Source organism: Anomaloglossus baeobatrachus, chromosome 4 (genome assembly GCF_048569485.1).
Source record: "Anomaloglossus baeobatrachus isolate aAnoBae1 chromosome 4, aAnoBae1.hap1, whole genome shotgun sequence".
In the NCBI taxonomy this organism is placed as follows: Eukaryota; Metazoa; Chordata; class Amphibia; order Anura; family Aromobatidae; genus Anomaloglossus; species Anomaloglossus baeobatrachus.
In genome coordinates this window covers 159949785-159965458 of record NC_134356.1, presented here as the reverse complement: position 1 = coordinate 159965458, position 15674 = coordinate 159949785, and the positions used below count along the sequence as shown (strand labels likewise).

At 49.9% G+C, this 15674-nt stretch overlaps 1 protein-coding gene across 1 annotated transcript in view; it reads right to left on the bottom strand.

The window, feature by feature from the left end:
• The window catches only part of LOC142303301 (heterogeneous nuclear ribonucleoprotein H2-like), a 108890-nt gene extending 106388 nt beyond the window's left edge, over positions 1 to 2502 (bottom strand). Inside the window, exons 1-3 of the mRNA XM_075344565.1 lie at positions 2416 to 2502; positions 1973 to 2155; positions 1745 to 1900 (exon numbers count right to left, since the gene is read on the bottom strand). Coding sequence (XP_075200680.1) covers positions 1745 to 1900; positions 1973 to 2060 — 244 coding nt within the window. The 5' untranslated portion in view covers positions 2061 to 2155; positions 2416 to 2502. The remainder of the gene's footprint in view (positions 1 to 1744; positions 1901 to 1972; positions 2156 to 2415) is intronic.
• Between the last annotated feature and the right edge of the window lie 13172 nt (positions 2503 to 15674).

Below are 15674 nucleotides of genomic sequence, written 5' to 3'. Positions count from 1 at the left end.
CACACACACGCACACACACACGGCCTGCCCAACACACACACGGCCTGCCCAACACACACACACACACGGCCTGCCCAACACACACACACACACGGCCTGCCCAACACACACACACACACGGCCTGCCCAACACACACACACACACACGGCCTGCCCAACACACACACACACACACGGCCTGCCCAACACACACACACACACACGGCCTGCCCAACACACACACACACACACGGCCTGCCCAACACACACACACACGGCCTGCCCAACACACACACACACACACGGCCTGCCCAACACACACACACACGGCCTGCCCAACACACACACACACGGCCTGCCCAACACACACACACACGGCCTGCCCAACACACACACACACACGGCCTGCCCAACACACACACACACACACACGGCCTGCCCAACACACACACACACACACACACACGGCCTGCCCAACACACACACACACACACACACACGGCCTGCCCAACACACACACACACACACACACACGGCCTGCCCAACACACACACACGGCCTGCCCAACACACACACACACACACACGGCCTGCCCAACACACACACACACACACACGGCCTGCCCAACACACACACACACACACACGGCCTGCCCAACACACACACACACACACACGGCCTGCCCAACACACACACACACACACACGGCCTGCCCAACACACACACACACACACGGCCTGCCCAACACACACACACACACGGCCTGCCCAACACACACACACACGGCCTGCCCAACACACACACACACGGCCTGCCCAACACACACACACACACACACACGGCCTGCCCAACACACACACACACACACACACGGCCTGCCCAACACACACACACACACACACACGGCCTGCCCAACACACACACACACACACACGGCCTGCCCAACACACACACACACACACGGCCTGCCCAACACACACACACACACACGGCCTGCCCAACACACACACACACACACACACGGCCTGCCCAACACACACACACACACACACACGGCCTGCCCAACACACACACACACACACACACGGCCTGCCCAACACACACACACACACACGGCCTGCCCAACACACACACACACACACACGGCCTGCCCAACACACACACACACACACGGCCTGCCCAACACACACGGCCTGCCCAACACACACGGCCTGCCCAACACACACACACACACACACGGCCTGCCCAACACACACACACACACACACGGCCTGCCCAACACACACACACACACACACGGCCTGCCCAACACACACACACACGGCCTGCCCAACACACACACACACACGGCCTGCCCAACACACACACACACGGCCTGCCCAACACACACACACACGGCCTGCCCAACACACACACACACACACGGCCTGCCCAACACACACACACACACACGGCCTGCCCAACACACACACACACACACGGCCTGCCCAACACACACACACACGGCCTGCCCAACACACACACACACACACGGCCTGCCCAACACACACACACACGGCCTGCCCAACACACACACACACGGCCTGCCCAACACACACACACACACACGGCCTGCCCAACACACACACACACACACGGCCTGCCCAACACACACACACACACACGGCCTGCCCAACACACACACACACACACGGCCTGCCCAACACACACACACACGGCCTGCCCAACACACACACACATAGGGCCTAATGCATAGTGTACCGACCTTCCACATATCTATGTCCCATGGTTTCTCTGTCTTTCTTTAGGCCAAGATTCTGATCCTCTTCGCTTTCAAACTCCACAAACGCCTCTCCACTCGGCCTGCCTTCTCGGGTGTAGATGAAGTGAACTCCGCAGGTGCCATTTAGAATCTTAGAGTCTGAACAAACAAAACGGTTTTTACGCTCAACGACAACCGCTTAGCCTGCAGCAGAGCAGCCATTACACGCACCTGAGAAGAAGTTCTCAATCTCCTCGGCCGAGCAGGACCAAGGAAGTCCGCGGATCTTTACAACGTTACCTTCACCGCCTTCAGACATTTTCTCCCTCACAGACACGGGCGGAATACACAAACACGTGACTGGCTGTTTCGTCACAAAGGCAAAATGGCGGCGGCGCGCTGCTAAGAATGAACCTGCAGCACAACGTGAAAATAGTGCAGATACACAGTCTTTCATTATCATTATGCTAGAGTGCATGTCCACAATAGTACACAATCACATTTTAAAGTATGGATTGTACAAAAGCACACGTATCAGTATAATAAACATACGCAGTAAGCGTATCAATAAGACAAATTGCAACACAAATCCCAATTCAGCTACTACTATAGTCCCTGCTACCCACACACCACGGCAGCTCGGCTGCAGGACAGCTCACTAAAGGGGCGCTCACCTCTGATACAGCGGGTGTCTCTGTCTGTAATGCTCCTGTAGAGGCGGTGGGCAAACTAAGAATGCTGCGCATGCGTAGTAACCCTGCCCCGCCTTATGGCAAGATTGCGTCTACAATGCTCTTGGGAGTAACTTCCTTCCAGCTTCTCCAATCTAGAGGCTCATTGGTGAGATGATGACTAGAAACGAGGGGATGGAGTGAGGATCTGACCTTAGCCCTTTCCAGGGCTGGCTGGCACAATTTAGCCTGGGGGCAATCATAAGGCAGTGGCCGTCAAGTTGCGGCGACCCACCTTTGGCCTTTTCATCTCTGGCCACTGCATTAGGGTACTTTTACATTTGCGTTCAGCGCAGTCCGTCACTATGGAGAATAGCGCAGTCCATTAACGCACTGCGCTATTCTCCATAGACTTGTATGGACGACGCACTGTAACGCAAGTGTCAGCGTTGCATCCGCTGAACGACGCAGCGTCGTTATTTTGACGCTGCGTCGGGCGGAATAAACGCAGCATGTAACTTTTTTTGAGCGGCGGAAACCTTTATTTTTCACTGCATGCTCATTTTTTTTTTTTTTTTTAAGTCACAGAAACTTTATTTTGTTTCTTGGTGGCCGAACGTTCAGCTGAGCGCCCGACCGCCGGCATGTGAGAGCTCTCAGCTGATCGCCCGGCCGCCGGCATGTGAGAGCTCTCAGCTGATCGCCCGGCCGCCGGCATGTGAGAGCGCTCAGCTGAGCGCCCGGCGCCGGCATGTGAGAGCTCTCAGCTGAGCGCCCGGTCGCCGGCATGTGAGAGCTCTCAGCTGACTGCTCCCGACCGCCGGCATGTGAGAGCTCTCAGCTGAGCGCCCGGCCGCCGGCATGTGAGAGCTCTCAGCTGACCGCTCCCGACCGCCGGCATGTGAGAGCTCTCAGCTGAGCGCCCGGCCGCCGGCATGTGAGAGCTCTCAGCTGAGCGCCCGGCCGCCGGCATGTGAGAGCTCTCAGCTGACCGCTCCCGACCGCCGGTATGTGAGAGCTCTCAGCTGAGCGCCCGGCCGCCGGCATGTGAGAGCTCTCAGCTGAGCGCCCGGCCGCCGGCATGTGAGAGCTCTCAGCTGACCGCTCCCGACCGCGGGCATGTGAGAGCTCTCAGCTGAGCGCCCGGCCGCCGGCATGTGAGAGCTCTCAGCTGAACGCCCGGTCGCCGGCATGTGAGAGCTCTCAGCTGAGCGCCCGGCCGCCGGCATGTGAGAGCTCTCAGCTGAACGCCCGGCCGCCGGCATGTGAGAGCGCTCAGCTGAGCACCCCCGGCCGCCGGCTATAGAGAGCTCTCAGCTGAGAGCCTCGGCCGCCGGCATGTGAGAGCTCTCAGCTGAGCGCCCCCGGCCGCCGGCTATTGAGAGCGATCATATGCAACGCATCCGTTGCATCCGTCACACAACGCAATGCAACAGATGCCGTTCAACGCAAGTGTGAAAGTAGCCTTAAGGCTATGTGCGCACGTTGAGTTCTCTGCAGTGCGGAAAAGAACACACCCTCTGGCAGCCTGGAGAAATGTAAACACTGCGTTTATAAAAATAAAATGCATCCACAACGCATGCATTTTGGATGCTTTTTCCATGCGTTTTGGATGCATTTTTGTCAGTCGTTCCCCCGGCAATTCAGCTCTGCTACATGCCCGCTGACAGCAGACACAGACAGAGTCGGGCGATGAGAATGAACTCGGGTGAACTGCACCCGACTTCATTGTCATACGGCGACATCCCGACATCACCGCACACATCCCAACATCACCGCACACATCCCGACATTACCGCACACATCCCGACATTACCGCCTACATCCCCGCACACATCCCGACATTACCGCCGACATCAGCGCACACATCCCGACATTACCGCCTACATCCCCGCACACATCCCGACATTACCGCCGACATCCCTGCACACATCCCGACATTATCGCCGACATCAGCGCACACATCCCGACATTACCGCCTACATCCCCACACACATCCCGACATTACCGCCAACTGACAGCCGACATAGACAGAGTCGCGCGATGAGAATGAACTCGGGTGAACTTCACTTCATTGTCATCCCGCGGCTCTGTCTGTGTGTGGCGTCCTGATTAGCGGTCACCCATGAAGGACTCACCAGTAACCGCTAATCCCCTGAGTGACTGAAGTAAGCAGCGCGATTAGCGGTGCCGTCACTCAGGTTTCCCGCGGCCAGCTGAGTCCTCCAACTGAGACCGCAACTCACCTGTGACTTCATCGCTGATCGCGCGGCTCTCTTCAGTTGCTGCGTGGAGCTCACAGGAGCGGCGGTGTTCAACTGCCACTCTTGTCAGCTTCATGTAGCAGAGCTGGATGCGTCGCGGGACCTCTGTGGATTACGTCGGACCTGGAGGGGTATTTGAGGATTTTAATAAAGTGGGGAAAGAGGGTGTTTTTTTGTCTTTTATTCCAAATAAAGGATTTTTTGGATGTGTGTGTTTATTTTCTTTAACTTAAAGGTTAATCATGGAAGGTATCTCGGGGAGACGCCTGCCATAATTAACCCCTTATTACCCAGATTGCCACCGCACCAGGGCAATTCGGGATGAGCTGGGTAAAGTCCCAGGACTGTTGCATCTAATGGATGCGGCTATTCCGGGCGGCTCCTGGCTGATTTTGTTAGGCTGGGGGGCTCCCCATAACGTGGCGCTCCCCATCCTGAGAATACCAGCCTTCAGCCGTGTGGCTTTATCTTGGCTGGTATCAAAATTGGGGGGACTGCACGTGCTTTTTTTTTAATTATTTATTTATTTTACTGCACGATATAGACCCTCCCACCTGCGGCTGTGATTGGTTGCAGTGAGACAGCTGTCACTCAGTGTGGGGGCGTGTCTGACAGCAACCAATCATAGGCGTCGGTGGGCGGGGAAAGCAGAGAATACGAGATTGAATAATGAGCGGCCGGCATTTTCAAAAGAGGAAAAGCCGCCGGAACAGTGTGAACGCCGTGCAGCGCCGCGCTACTGATCGGGGATCAGTGAGCATGAGAGAGGGAGAGAGACTGACCAACAGACAGAGAGAGGGACAGACAGAGAGAGAGAGAAACAGAGCGACCAACTGACAGAGAAAGAGACCCACAGACAGAGGGAGATTCACCGACATCCACAGACAGAAATTGACCGACATTGACAGAGACTGAAAAGACCAGCGTTTTGCTTGTCAAAAAAGCATGCGGAACGCAACAAAAATGCAGTCCAAGTGCATTTTGGTTGTGTTCTGACCCACATCATTGATTTCAATGGGTGGAGAATGCAGCTACAACACACAAAAGAAGTGACATGCTGCTTTTTATTCCGCACCAAATTTTGGCATCAAAAACGCTGAGTTTAGAAACGCAGCATGTGCATTGATTTTTCGGCTTTCTCATAGACTTTGCTGGGAAAGCTGAACGCATGCAATTTGGCACTGAAATGCTGCAGTTCTAAACGCAGTGTTTCAGCGGAAAAAAACGCAATGTGCGCACATAGCCTAAAGCAGCAGAGGTAACAGGCTTTATGAACAGGGTGGTGCATATATATGGGAACAGAACTGGGCTTACTGAGTACAGAAATACTAGAATATAACCAAGATGACTATATAGATATGGGAACCGCAAGGAGCTTACTACAGAGATATGGGAACAAAACCGAGCTTTCTACAGAGATAAGGGTGCAGAGCCGAACTTACTACAGAGATATGGGAGCAAAACCGAGCTTACTACAGAGATACGGGAGCAGAAGCGAACTTACTACAGAGATATGAGAGCAGAACTGAGCTTACTACAGAGATACGGGAGCAGAACCGAACTTACTACAGAGATATGGGAGCAGAACCGAGCTTACTACAGAGATACGGGAGCAGAACCGAACTTACTACAGAGATATGGGAGCAGAACCGAGCGTACTACAGAGTTAAGGGGGCAGAACCGGGCTTACTACAGAGATACGGGAGCAGAACCGAACTTACTACAGAGATATGGGAGCAGAACCGAGCTTACCACAGAGATAAGGGGGCAGAACCGAGCTTACTACAGAGATATGGGAGCAGAACCAAACTTACTACAGAGATAAGGGGGCAGAACCGAGCTTACTACAGAGATACGGGAGCAGAACTGAACTTACTATAGAGATATGGGAGCAGAACCGAGCTTACTGCAGAGTAGTGATGGGCAGTCCGGCTCTTTTTGATGATCCAGTTCCCATAGCTCCGCTCACCAAAAAGAGCCGGATCTTTCAGATCGTTCTCGGCTCCTTATTAAATATGTGTTCACCCCAAGTGAACACATATTTAAGATTATAGTGACGCCGCTGAAACCACGCCCACCTGTGGCAAAACCCCACCCACTTACAAGTGACCAATTAGATTGTTGAGTAGGCAGAGTTTAGCCAAGGGTGGGCGGGGTTTCAGCTGCGAAAAGAGCCGTTTGGAGATTTTATTGGCTCACACTAGTGATCCGGCTCCTGTCAGTCACTGCAGGGACCCGGATCTTTGTGTTGGATTGTTCGCGACCGACACATCACTACTACAGAGATAAGGGTGCAGAACCAAGCTTACTATAGAGATATGGGAGCAGAACCGAGCTTACTACAGAGATATGGGAGCAGAACCGAGCTTACTACAGAGATATGGGAGCAGAACTGAGCTTACTACAGAGATACAGGAGCAGAACCGAGCTGACTACAGAGATAAGGATGCAGAACCAAGCTTACTACAGAGATAAGGGTGCAGAACCAAGCTTACTACAGAGATACGGGAGCAGAACCAAACTTTCTACAGAGATATGGGAGCAGAACTGAGCTTACTACAGAGATATGGGAGCAGAACTGAGCTTACTGCAGAGATAAGGGAGCAGAACCGAACTTACTACAGAGATAAGGGAGCAGAACCAAACTTACTACAGAGATATGGGAGCAGAACCGGGCTTACTACATAGATACAGGAACAGAACCGAACTTAGTGTATCAATACAGGAACAAAATCGTACTTACTACAGAGATATGGGAGCAGAACTGAGCTTACTGCAGAGATAAGGGAGCAGAACCGAACTTACTACAGAGATAAGGGAGCAGAACCAAACTTACTACAGAGATATGGGAGCAAAACCGGGCTTACTACATAGATACAGGAACAGAACCGAACTTAGTGTATCAATACAGGAACAAAATCGTACTTACTACAGAGATATGGGAGCAGAACCGAGCTTACTACATACTGTAGAAACAGCAACAGAACCAAGCCTTCTACATAGATACGGGAACAGAACAAGCTTACTACATACACATAATACCAGAGCTAAGCTTACTGCTTAACTATGGTATCATAACAGAGCTTACTATATAGATATGGGAGCAAAACAACGCTTACTACATAGATATAGTACTATAACCCAGCTAACTAAATAACTAAATATACAACAGATACAAAGCTTCTCCTACATTTTCAATGTTAAACATGTACAGCAAACTGAAGCCATCCGTGTGCTGTACGTATTTTTCACGGCGCTGTAGACTTCTATTGACCATTGTCATCTGTGCTGCCGGAAAAAAAACAGATGTCTCTATGTGGATCACATGGACACACAGTCTGTGTAAATACACTGACATGCAAGCAGCACCATAGGTTATAATGGGTATATGTAGTAAATAAAAGGATACAACAGTGCAGGAAGGGGTTAATTTCATTTGTCTTTTCATAAACATGGAAAAACAAATGAAATTCCTTAACCCATATGTGAACGAGTCCTTAGGGCCCACAGTCAATGTCAGCAGCATTTTAGACACTGAGTGTTTTCACTACGTTCAAAATGCTGTGTTGTACGGTCCAAGCACAGTGGATGGATTTATAGAAATCTCCGGCCCCCTGTGCTTCTTTAAGACGCTCCATAAACTGACCTGTGGCTTGGGTTTCTGAGCTGCAGCTTGTGAATTTATTCTAACGGAGATGCGGGAGAACATACGTAGCCTCTATATTATATATACACACAGCCAGCATCCTCAATTTATTAATCATATATATTTATACTCAGGGCCGTATTTACCATTAGGCATCGGAGGTCCGGTGCCTGGGGCGGCGGGCTGCGGGGGGCAGCGCCAGGGACAAGAGTAAAAAAAATATATTTTTTTAAATTTCCCTCATTACTAAAACCAGAGTCTTTGCGTGGAGGGTGGGGGTTTGGTGGGTTAGTTGGTGGTCCCGGAATTCTCCATACCTGCTCCTTACTCGCTGGCACTTCCGGGGTCGGAAGCTGCAATCAGCTCCCTGGCCTGGTGCGCTCACTGATGATGTCAAGGGCAGCGCGATGAGTCACCTCACTGCTGCTGGCGTCTCTGCAGTGATCAAGCCAAATAAAAGTATATAATCTTTATTGAAAATCATTAAAACCAACATATAGAACAAACAATGATGAGGACACATTCAATTAACCTCAGGTAAACAGGAATATACAAGCAATAAATAGCAAATATGCATACTGGCCGTGTGTCAGAAAGGCATAAAATAGTGCACGACACAGTGTTTCGGGGTGCTTGCCCCTCGTCAGTGCAAAGTATGGGGGTGTCACTGACGAGGGGCAAGCACCCCGAAACACTGTGTCGTGCACTATTTTATGCCTTTCTGACACACGGCCAGTATGCATATTTGCTATTTATTGCTTGTATATTCCTGTTTACCTGAGGTTAATTGAATGTGTCCTCATCATTGTTTGTTCTATATGTTGGTTTTAATGATTTTCAATAAAGATTATATACTTTTATTTGGCTTGATCACTCACGTTTTATAGGTTTTTATTATTGAATGAGTGTAGCTATCTTTACCCTTTGGTCATTTAATTGGTTCTCTGGCGTCTCTGCAGGCTGAGTGCCGCTGAGAAGGACAGAAGTCACCGGAGTCGGTAAGCGCTGTAGAGCTGAAGATAGTGGCGGTAGCCGGCAGGGTGTAATCTTTATGGGGCAGGGCAGCAGCATAGGGAGCTTTCTATATAGGAAAAGGGGGTGCATGGAGGGGGATCTCTATGGGACAGGGGCAGCAGCATAGGGAGCGCTCTGTATGGGAAAAGGGGGTACATGGAGGGGGATCTCTATGGGGCAGGGGCAGCAACATAGGAAGCGCGCTATATATAGGAAAAGGGGGTGCATGGAGGGAGATCTCTATGGGACAGGGGCAGCAGCATAGGGAGAGCACTATATAGGAAAAGGGGGTGCATGGAGGGGGATCTCTATGGGACAGGGGCAGCAGCATAAGGAGCGCTCTATATAGGAAAAGGGGGTGCATGGAGGGGGATCTCCATGGGACAGGGGCAGCAGCGTAGGGAGCGCTCTGTATGGGAAAAGGCGGTGCATGGGGTGTAATCTCTTTGGGACAGGGGCAGCACCATAGGGAGCGCTCTGTATAGGAAATAGGGGTGCATGGGTTGTGATCTGTGTGGGCCAGCAGCATAGGGAGCGCTCTGTATGGGAAAAGGGGGTGCATGGGGTGTAATCTGTGTAGGCCAGGTGGCAGCAGCATAGGGAGCACTCTGTATGGGAAAAGGGGGTGCATGGGTTGTGATTTGTGTGGGCCAGGGGGCAGCAGCATAGGGAGCGCTCTGTATAGGAAATAGGGGTGCATGGGTTGTGATCTGTATGGGCCAGGGGGCAGCAGCATAGGGAGCGCTCTGTATGGGAAAAGGTGGTGCATGAGGTGTGATCTGTGTGGGCCACGGGGCAGCAGCATAGGGAGCGCTCTGTATGGGAAAAGGGGGTGCATGGAGTGTGATCTGTGAGGGCCCACAGCATGGGGTGTGATCTGTATGGGGCAGGGGGCAGCCTGCGGGGTGGAATCACTGTGGAAAAGGGGACAGTGTGTGGTGGGCTCAGTATGGAAAAAGGGCAACATGGCTCAATATGTAAAAGTCTAATGTATGGGAGACAGTTCGATTAGGGGGCAGCATGTGGTGCAGACAGTTTGGAGATCATAGTTCATAAGTGAGGAGGGTATACTGGGTGTAACTCATGAGGGGAGACATTGTGGTATATAAAGGGGGCAGATTGGAAGTCATGTACCATAATATAGACAGTCTGGGTTGTTGTTGTGCAGGGATTAAAGTGAGGGACAGTTATTTATTTTGGGGGGTTATTTAGGGAACAGCATAGGTGAATATTTTTATAATGGCGTTATTTTTAAGGGCACTATGTAGTGATGTGCAGCAGAAGAGAAGAGAAGATGGAGGTCTGCAGAAAAAGGCTGTGGATGTGAAGTCATCATGGCCCCAGGACCTGTGAGGTACCGAGGTTTGAGGTTGGATAAATGCAGGTGATGGCTAAACACATTGACTAATGCAGGTTTTAAGCGATCGCTGATCGCTGATCTATATCCAGGTGATGGTCAGTGGTTTATTAACTGCTCAGCCTTTGACCATACTTTCATGTGCACAGTACGATCTTTAGGCCCTGTGCGCACTGGAAAACGGAATTTTCTTAAGAAAATTCCGCAGGCACTGAAAGATTACTGCACCCGCGGAAAAAAAAAATCGCAAAATAACCGCACCGAAATCCGCATGCGTTTTATTGCGTTTTGGTGCGGTGGGATAGATAGAAGGATATATAGATAGATAGAAGGATAGATAGATGGATAGATAATCAATAGATTGATCTGTCCTCTATCAAATGTCCTCTATGTTTTAGAGTAATTAATTTTGAGCAGATCTGAGGGGAACTCGGTCCCCAGTCCCCTACCAATTGCTCCAAAGACCTATTAGAAAAGTGGGGGGAGAACAGACAGAGCAGCGCGGGTTCAATAGAAAGTCAGAGTCCTGTCTCCTGAGCCGTGCACTTCACCTATGGGGGTCTCAGGTCACATTACTTCACCAGTCTGGTAAGAATTAATGGACCTTTTTGATGAGGCTTCTTTTGAGAATCCTAGAGCATGGTGCATGCTTGGATACTCGAAAGAAGTGTTATCATGGTTCAGAGGCTGCAGTCACTCACGCAGCCTCTGCCCCTCCCTGAAATGAAGCGTCATCAGTGACGCTTGTTTCAGGGGCTGGGCTAGTCTCCGTGCACTGTGCAATGTGCATAATGACACCACGCGCTCTATTGCTGGCTCAGATCAGCAATAATGAGCTGGCACCAATGTCACAATAACTGGTGTGCGAAGACCAGTGACGTCACCTGGTCTTTGTACGCTGGATATTCTGACACTGCTCTGGTGCCAGCTCATTACTGGTGATCTGAGCCAGCATCAGAGCGTGTGCTGTCATTGTGCACATTGGACAGAGCACATCATGCAAAGACTAGTCCAGCCCCTGAAATGAGCATCACTGATGGTGCTTCATTTCTGGGAGCGGTCAGAAGCTGTGGCAGTGACTGCAGCCTCAGCCCCCTGATGACATCTTGTTTTGAGTATCCCAGCATGCACCATGCACTGGGATTCTCAAACGAAGCGTCATCAAAAAGGAAGTAGGGGAAGAAAAGAGAGAATAACAGTTTGATGGTGTAGTTAGGATAGGAAATTATTAATGCAAGCATATTAAAAAAAATTATATTTTGGCACTAAATAGATAGGGATTTAGAATGAAAATTACTTTGCCTTCAGACCAAACCTTTAAGTTACTCTTTAAATGTTTACTAGTGTGGCTACTAGCAACTAATCAGTGTTGTGGTACCTGTATGGTCCATAGTTTGATGATAGCTGGTAACAACAATTTCAATCATCTCCTTACCATTGTTAAGGTATACAAGTTTATATGATAGAGGCTAACCTGACATTGAAAGTGATCGCTGTATAACGATGATGTGTCATGTATTGACGGTTGTTCCTAGGCTGTATTTGTGTACTGACAATTGTTCTAGTGTTGCAGTCATGTACTGACAGTGGTTCTGGGGCTGTATTTCTGTACTGATGATTGTTCTGGAAATGTAGGCATGTACTGACTGTGGTTCTAGTGATATATTCATGTACTGATGGTTGTTCTCGTGATGTAGTTACCGTATTTTTCGGACTATAAGACGCACCGGACTATAAGACGCACCCTGGTTTTAGAGGAGGAAAATAGGAAAGTAAAATTTTAAGCAAAAAATGTGGTCATGACACACTGGTATGGGGCAAGGATCTGCTGCTGACACTTATGGGGGTAATGTCCCCAAATTCTCTACTAAGGTGCCGCATCCTGGTAATGATCCTCCTGCCTTGTATATACAGTATATGTCCCTCATCCTGCTATATACCGTCATCCTGCCATATGGCCGCATCCTGCTATATACTGGCATATGGCCGCATCCTGCTATATAACCCATCATGGCATATGGCCCCATCCTGCTACATACCCCCATCCTGCTCATATACCCCCATCCTGCTCATAATATACTTCCATCCTGCTCATATACCCCCATCCTGCTCATAATATACCCCCATCCTGCTCATATACCCCCATCCTACTCATAATATACCCCTATCCTGCTTATATACCCCCATCCTGCTCATAATATACGCCCATCTGGCTCATAATATACCCCCATCCTGCTCATATACTCCCATCCTGCTCATATGCCCCCATCCTGCTGATATGCCCCCATCCTGCTGATATGCCCCCATCCTGCTCATATGACCCCATCCTGCTCATATGACCCCATCCTGCTCATATGACCCCATCCTGCTGATATGCCCCCATCCTGCTCATATGACCCCATCCTGCTCATATGAACCCATCCTGCTGATATGCCCCCATCCTGCTCATATGACCCCATCCTGCTCATATACCCCCATCCTGCTCATATGACCCCATCCTGCTCATATGACCCCATCCTGCTCATATGACCCCATCCTGCTCATAATATACCCCATCCTGGTGTATGGCAACATCCTGTGGCACATAAAAAAATAAACGTTCATACTCACCTCACCTTACCTCACTCCCTGCAGCATCGCTCGTCCTCCCGTCTGTGTTAGCGGCAGCGTCGCTGAGTGGAGCCATCCCCGTTCCCTTGCAGCATCGCGATCATCTCCTATGTCTGTGTTGGCGGCTGCGTGTGGACACGTGCGCACAGCGATGACGTCATCGCTGTGCGCGCCGCTAGTCTCCACCCAGCCGCCGGAACAGACACAGGAAATTATCACGATGCAGCAGGGTAACGGGGACGGCTCCACTCAGCGGCGCTGCCGCTGACACAGACGGGAGGATGAGCGGTGCTGCAGGGGAACGGTGAGTACTGTACACTGATTCACTGCTCCCCGCGCTGATGATGATGCGTGTGGAGCAGTGAATACAGCCGCACATGATCACTCCAGGCCGTAGTTGCCAGGGGTGATCATGCGGGCCGGCTGTTTATCCCCCGCCCATCATCCCGCCCACCTGTCAGTGCCTGCTTCAGCGCTGAGGGATGATGGGCGGGGGATGGGCGTGCATATTAAATGAGCGGGTCCACGTGGTCACGGCAGGCTGCTACAGCCTGCTTGTCCCCGATGACCCGCTCTACCGCAGCACCCACATTCCCCGCAGCCACATTCAGACCATAAGACGCACCCCCCACTTTCCCCCAACATTTGGGGGGAAAAAAGTGCGTCTTATGGTCCGAAAAATACGGTATGTACTGATGAAAGACTTGGTACTGTACTTTTGTACTGACAGTGGTTGTGGTGAATAATCAATGTAAATGTTGTCATCTTTAATTTATTAGACATGATACTTGATGATTATATGTTCATTGTGCTGGGCTGATAATAAAGCCATCTGAGTTAGGCCACATTTCTCAGCTTTACAAGTGTTTAACTAATGCCTCCATACATAAAGACAGCTGTCTGAACATTCGGCTGGCAGCTATCTTGCCAGACTCTCCCTAAGGCTACATTCACATGACCGTTCCGTTTTTGCAGTCCGCAAAAACGGTCCGTTTTTTTTCACGGATGTGTCCGTGTGGCATCCGTGTGACTTCCGTTCCGTATACGGTCCGTGTGTCATCCGTGTGACTTGTGTTTTTTTGCGGACCGCAAAAAACGGAAGCAGCAACAAAGATAAATAGATGAGTAGATATAGAGATGGATAGATATAGAGACAGAGAGATAGAGGGATGAATGAATGACTGGATGAATGAACAGAGGGATAGATAGATAGATAGATAGATAGATAGATAGATGAGAAAGACCTAAATAATGTCCCACCCCCCTGCATATTTTAAGCTGGCATCCTTTAGTGACTTTCATGTGGCACTAAAGGGTGCTTAGCCTTGCATTTAGCCAAAATAAATAAATAATTAAAAAAAACGACGTGGGGCCCCCCTATTTTTTGTAGTCAGCTAGGGTAAAGCAGACAGCTGCAGCCTGCAAACCACAGCTGGCAGCTTCACCTTGGCTGGTAATCCAAAACAGAGGGCACCCCACACTGTTCATTTAAATTAAATAAATAATTTAAAACAAAAAAACACGGGGTCCCACCCAAATTGGATCACCAGTCAAGGTAAAGCGGACAGCTGTGGTTTGGTATTCTCAGACTAGGGAGGTCCACCGTTATTGGACACTCCCCAGCCTAAAAATAGCAGGCCGCAGTCGCCCCAGAAGTGGCGCATCCATTAGATGTGCCAATCCTGGCGCTTCGCCCCAACTCATCCCGATGCCCTGGTGCGGTGGCAAATGAAGTAATATATGGGGTTGATGCCAAATGTGTAATGTCACCTGACATCAAGCCCTGGGGTTAGTGATGTCACGGCGTCTATCAGATACCCACTAAAGAATGTATGTCTGGAACACCAATGATGTGAACAGGGTGCAAGACTCAAAAATATACAACTAAACAATAGGATAAAGAGTTGCACACCAGTCACAATGTATAGGGGAATAATGAAAAGCATAACTGCTATAGGAATACTAGAATGAAAAATACAATGGACTATGTGAAAAAAGTGAAAAATATGAAAATGGTATCTGCATAACTGCTATGAAAAATAGGAATGAGAGATATTTAGCCATTGTATTGATCAATGCAAAGGAGCCCCAAAACCAAACGCCAAGGTAATCTCTATTTTTGGGGTCCCTAACCTATGTGTAACCTCACCTGCAGTTAAAAACTTGCTCTGTATGGGAAGCAAGGGACCAAGCTATATATGTGTGAAATAAGACACATGGCTATGGGTGGGGCAGGGTTCTCAGACAAAAAGTGCATACTAACTAAAGAATGTATGTCTGGAACACCAATGGTGTGAACAGGGTGCAAGACTCAAAAATATACAACTAAACAATAGGATAAAGAGTTGCACACCAGTCACAATGTATAGGG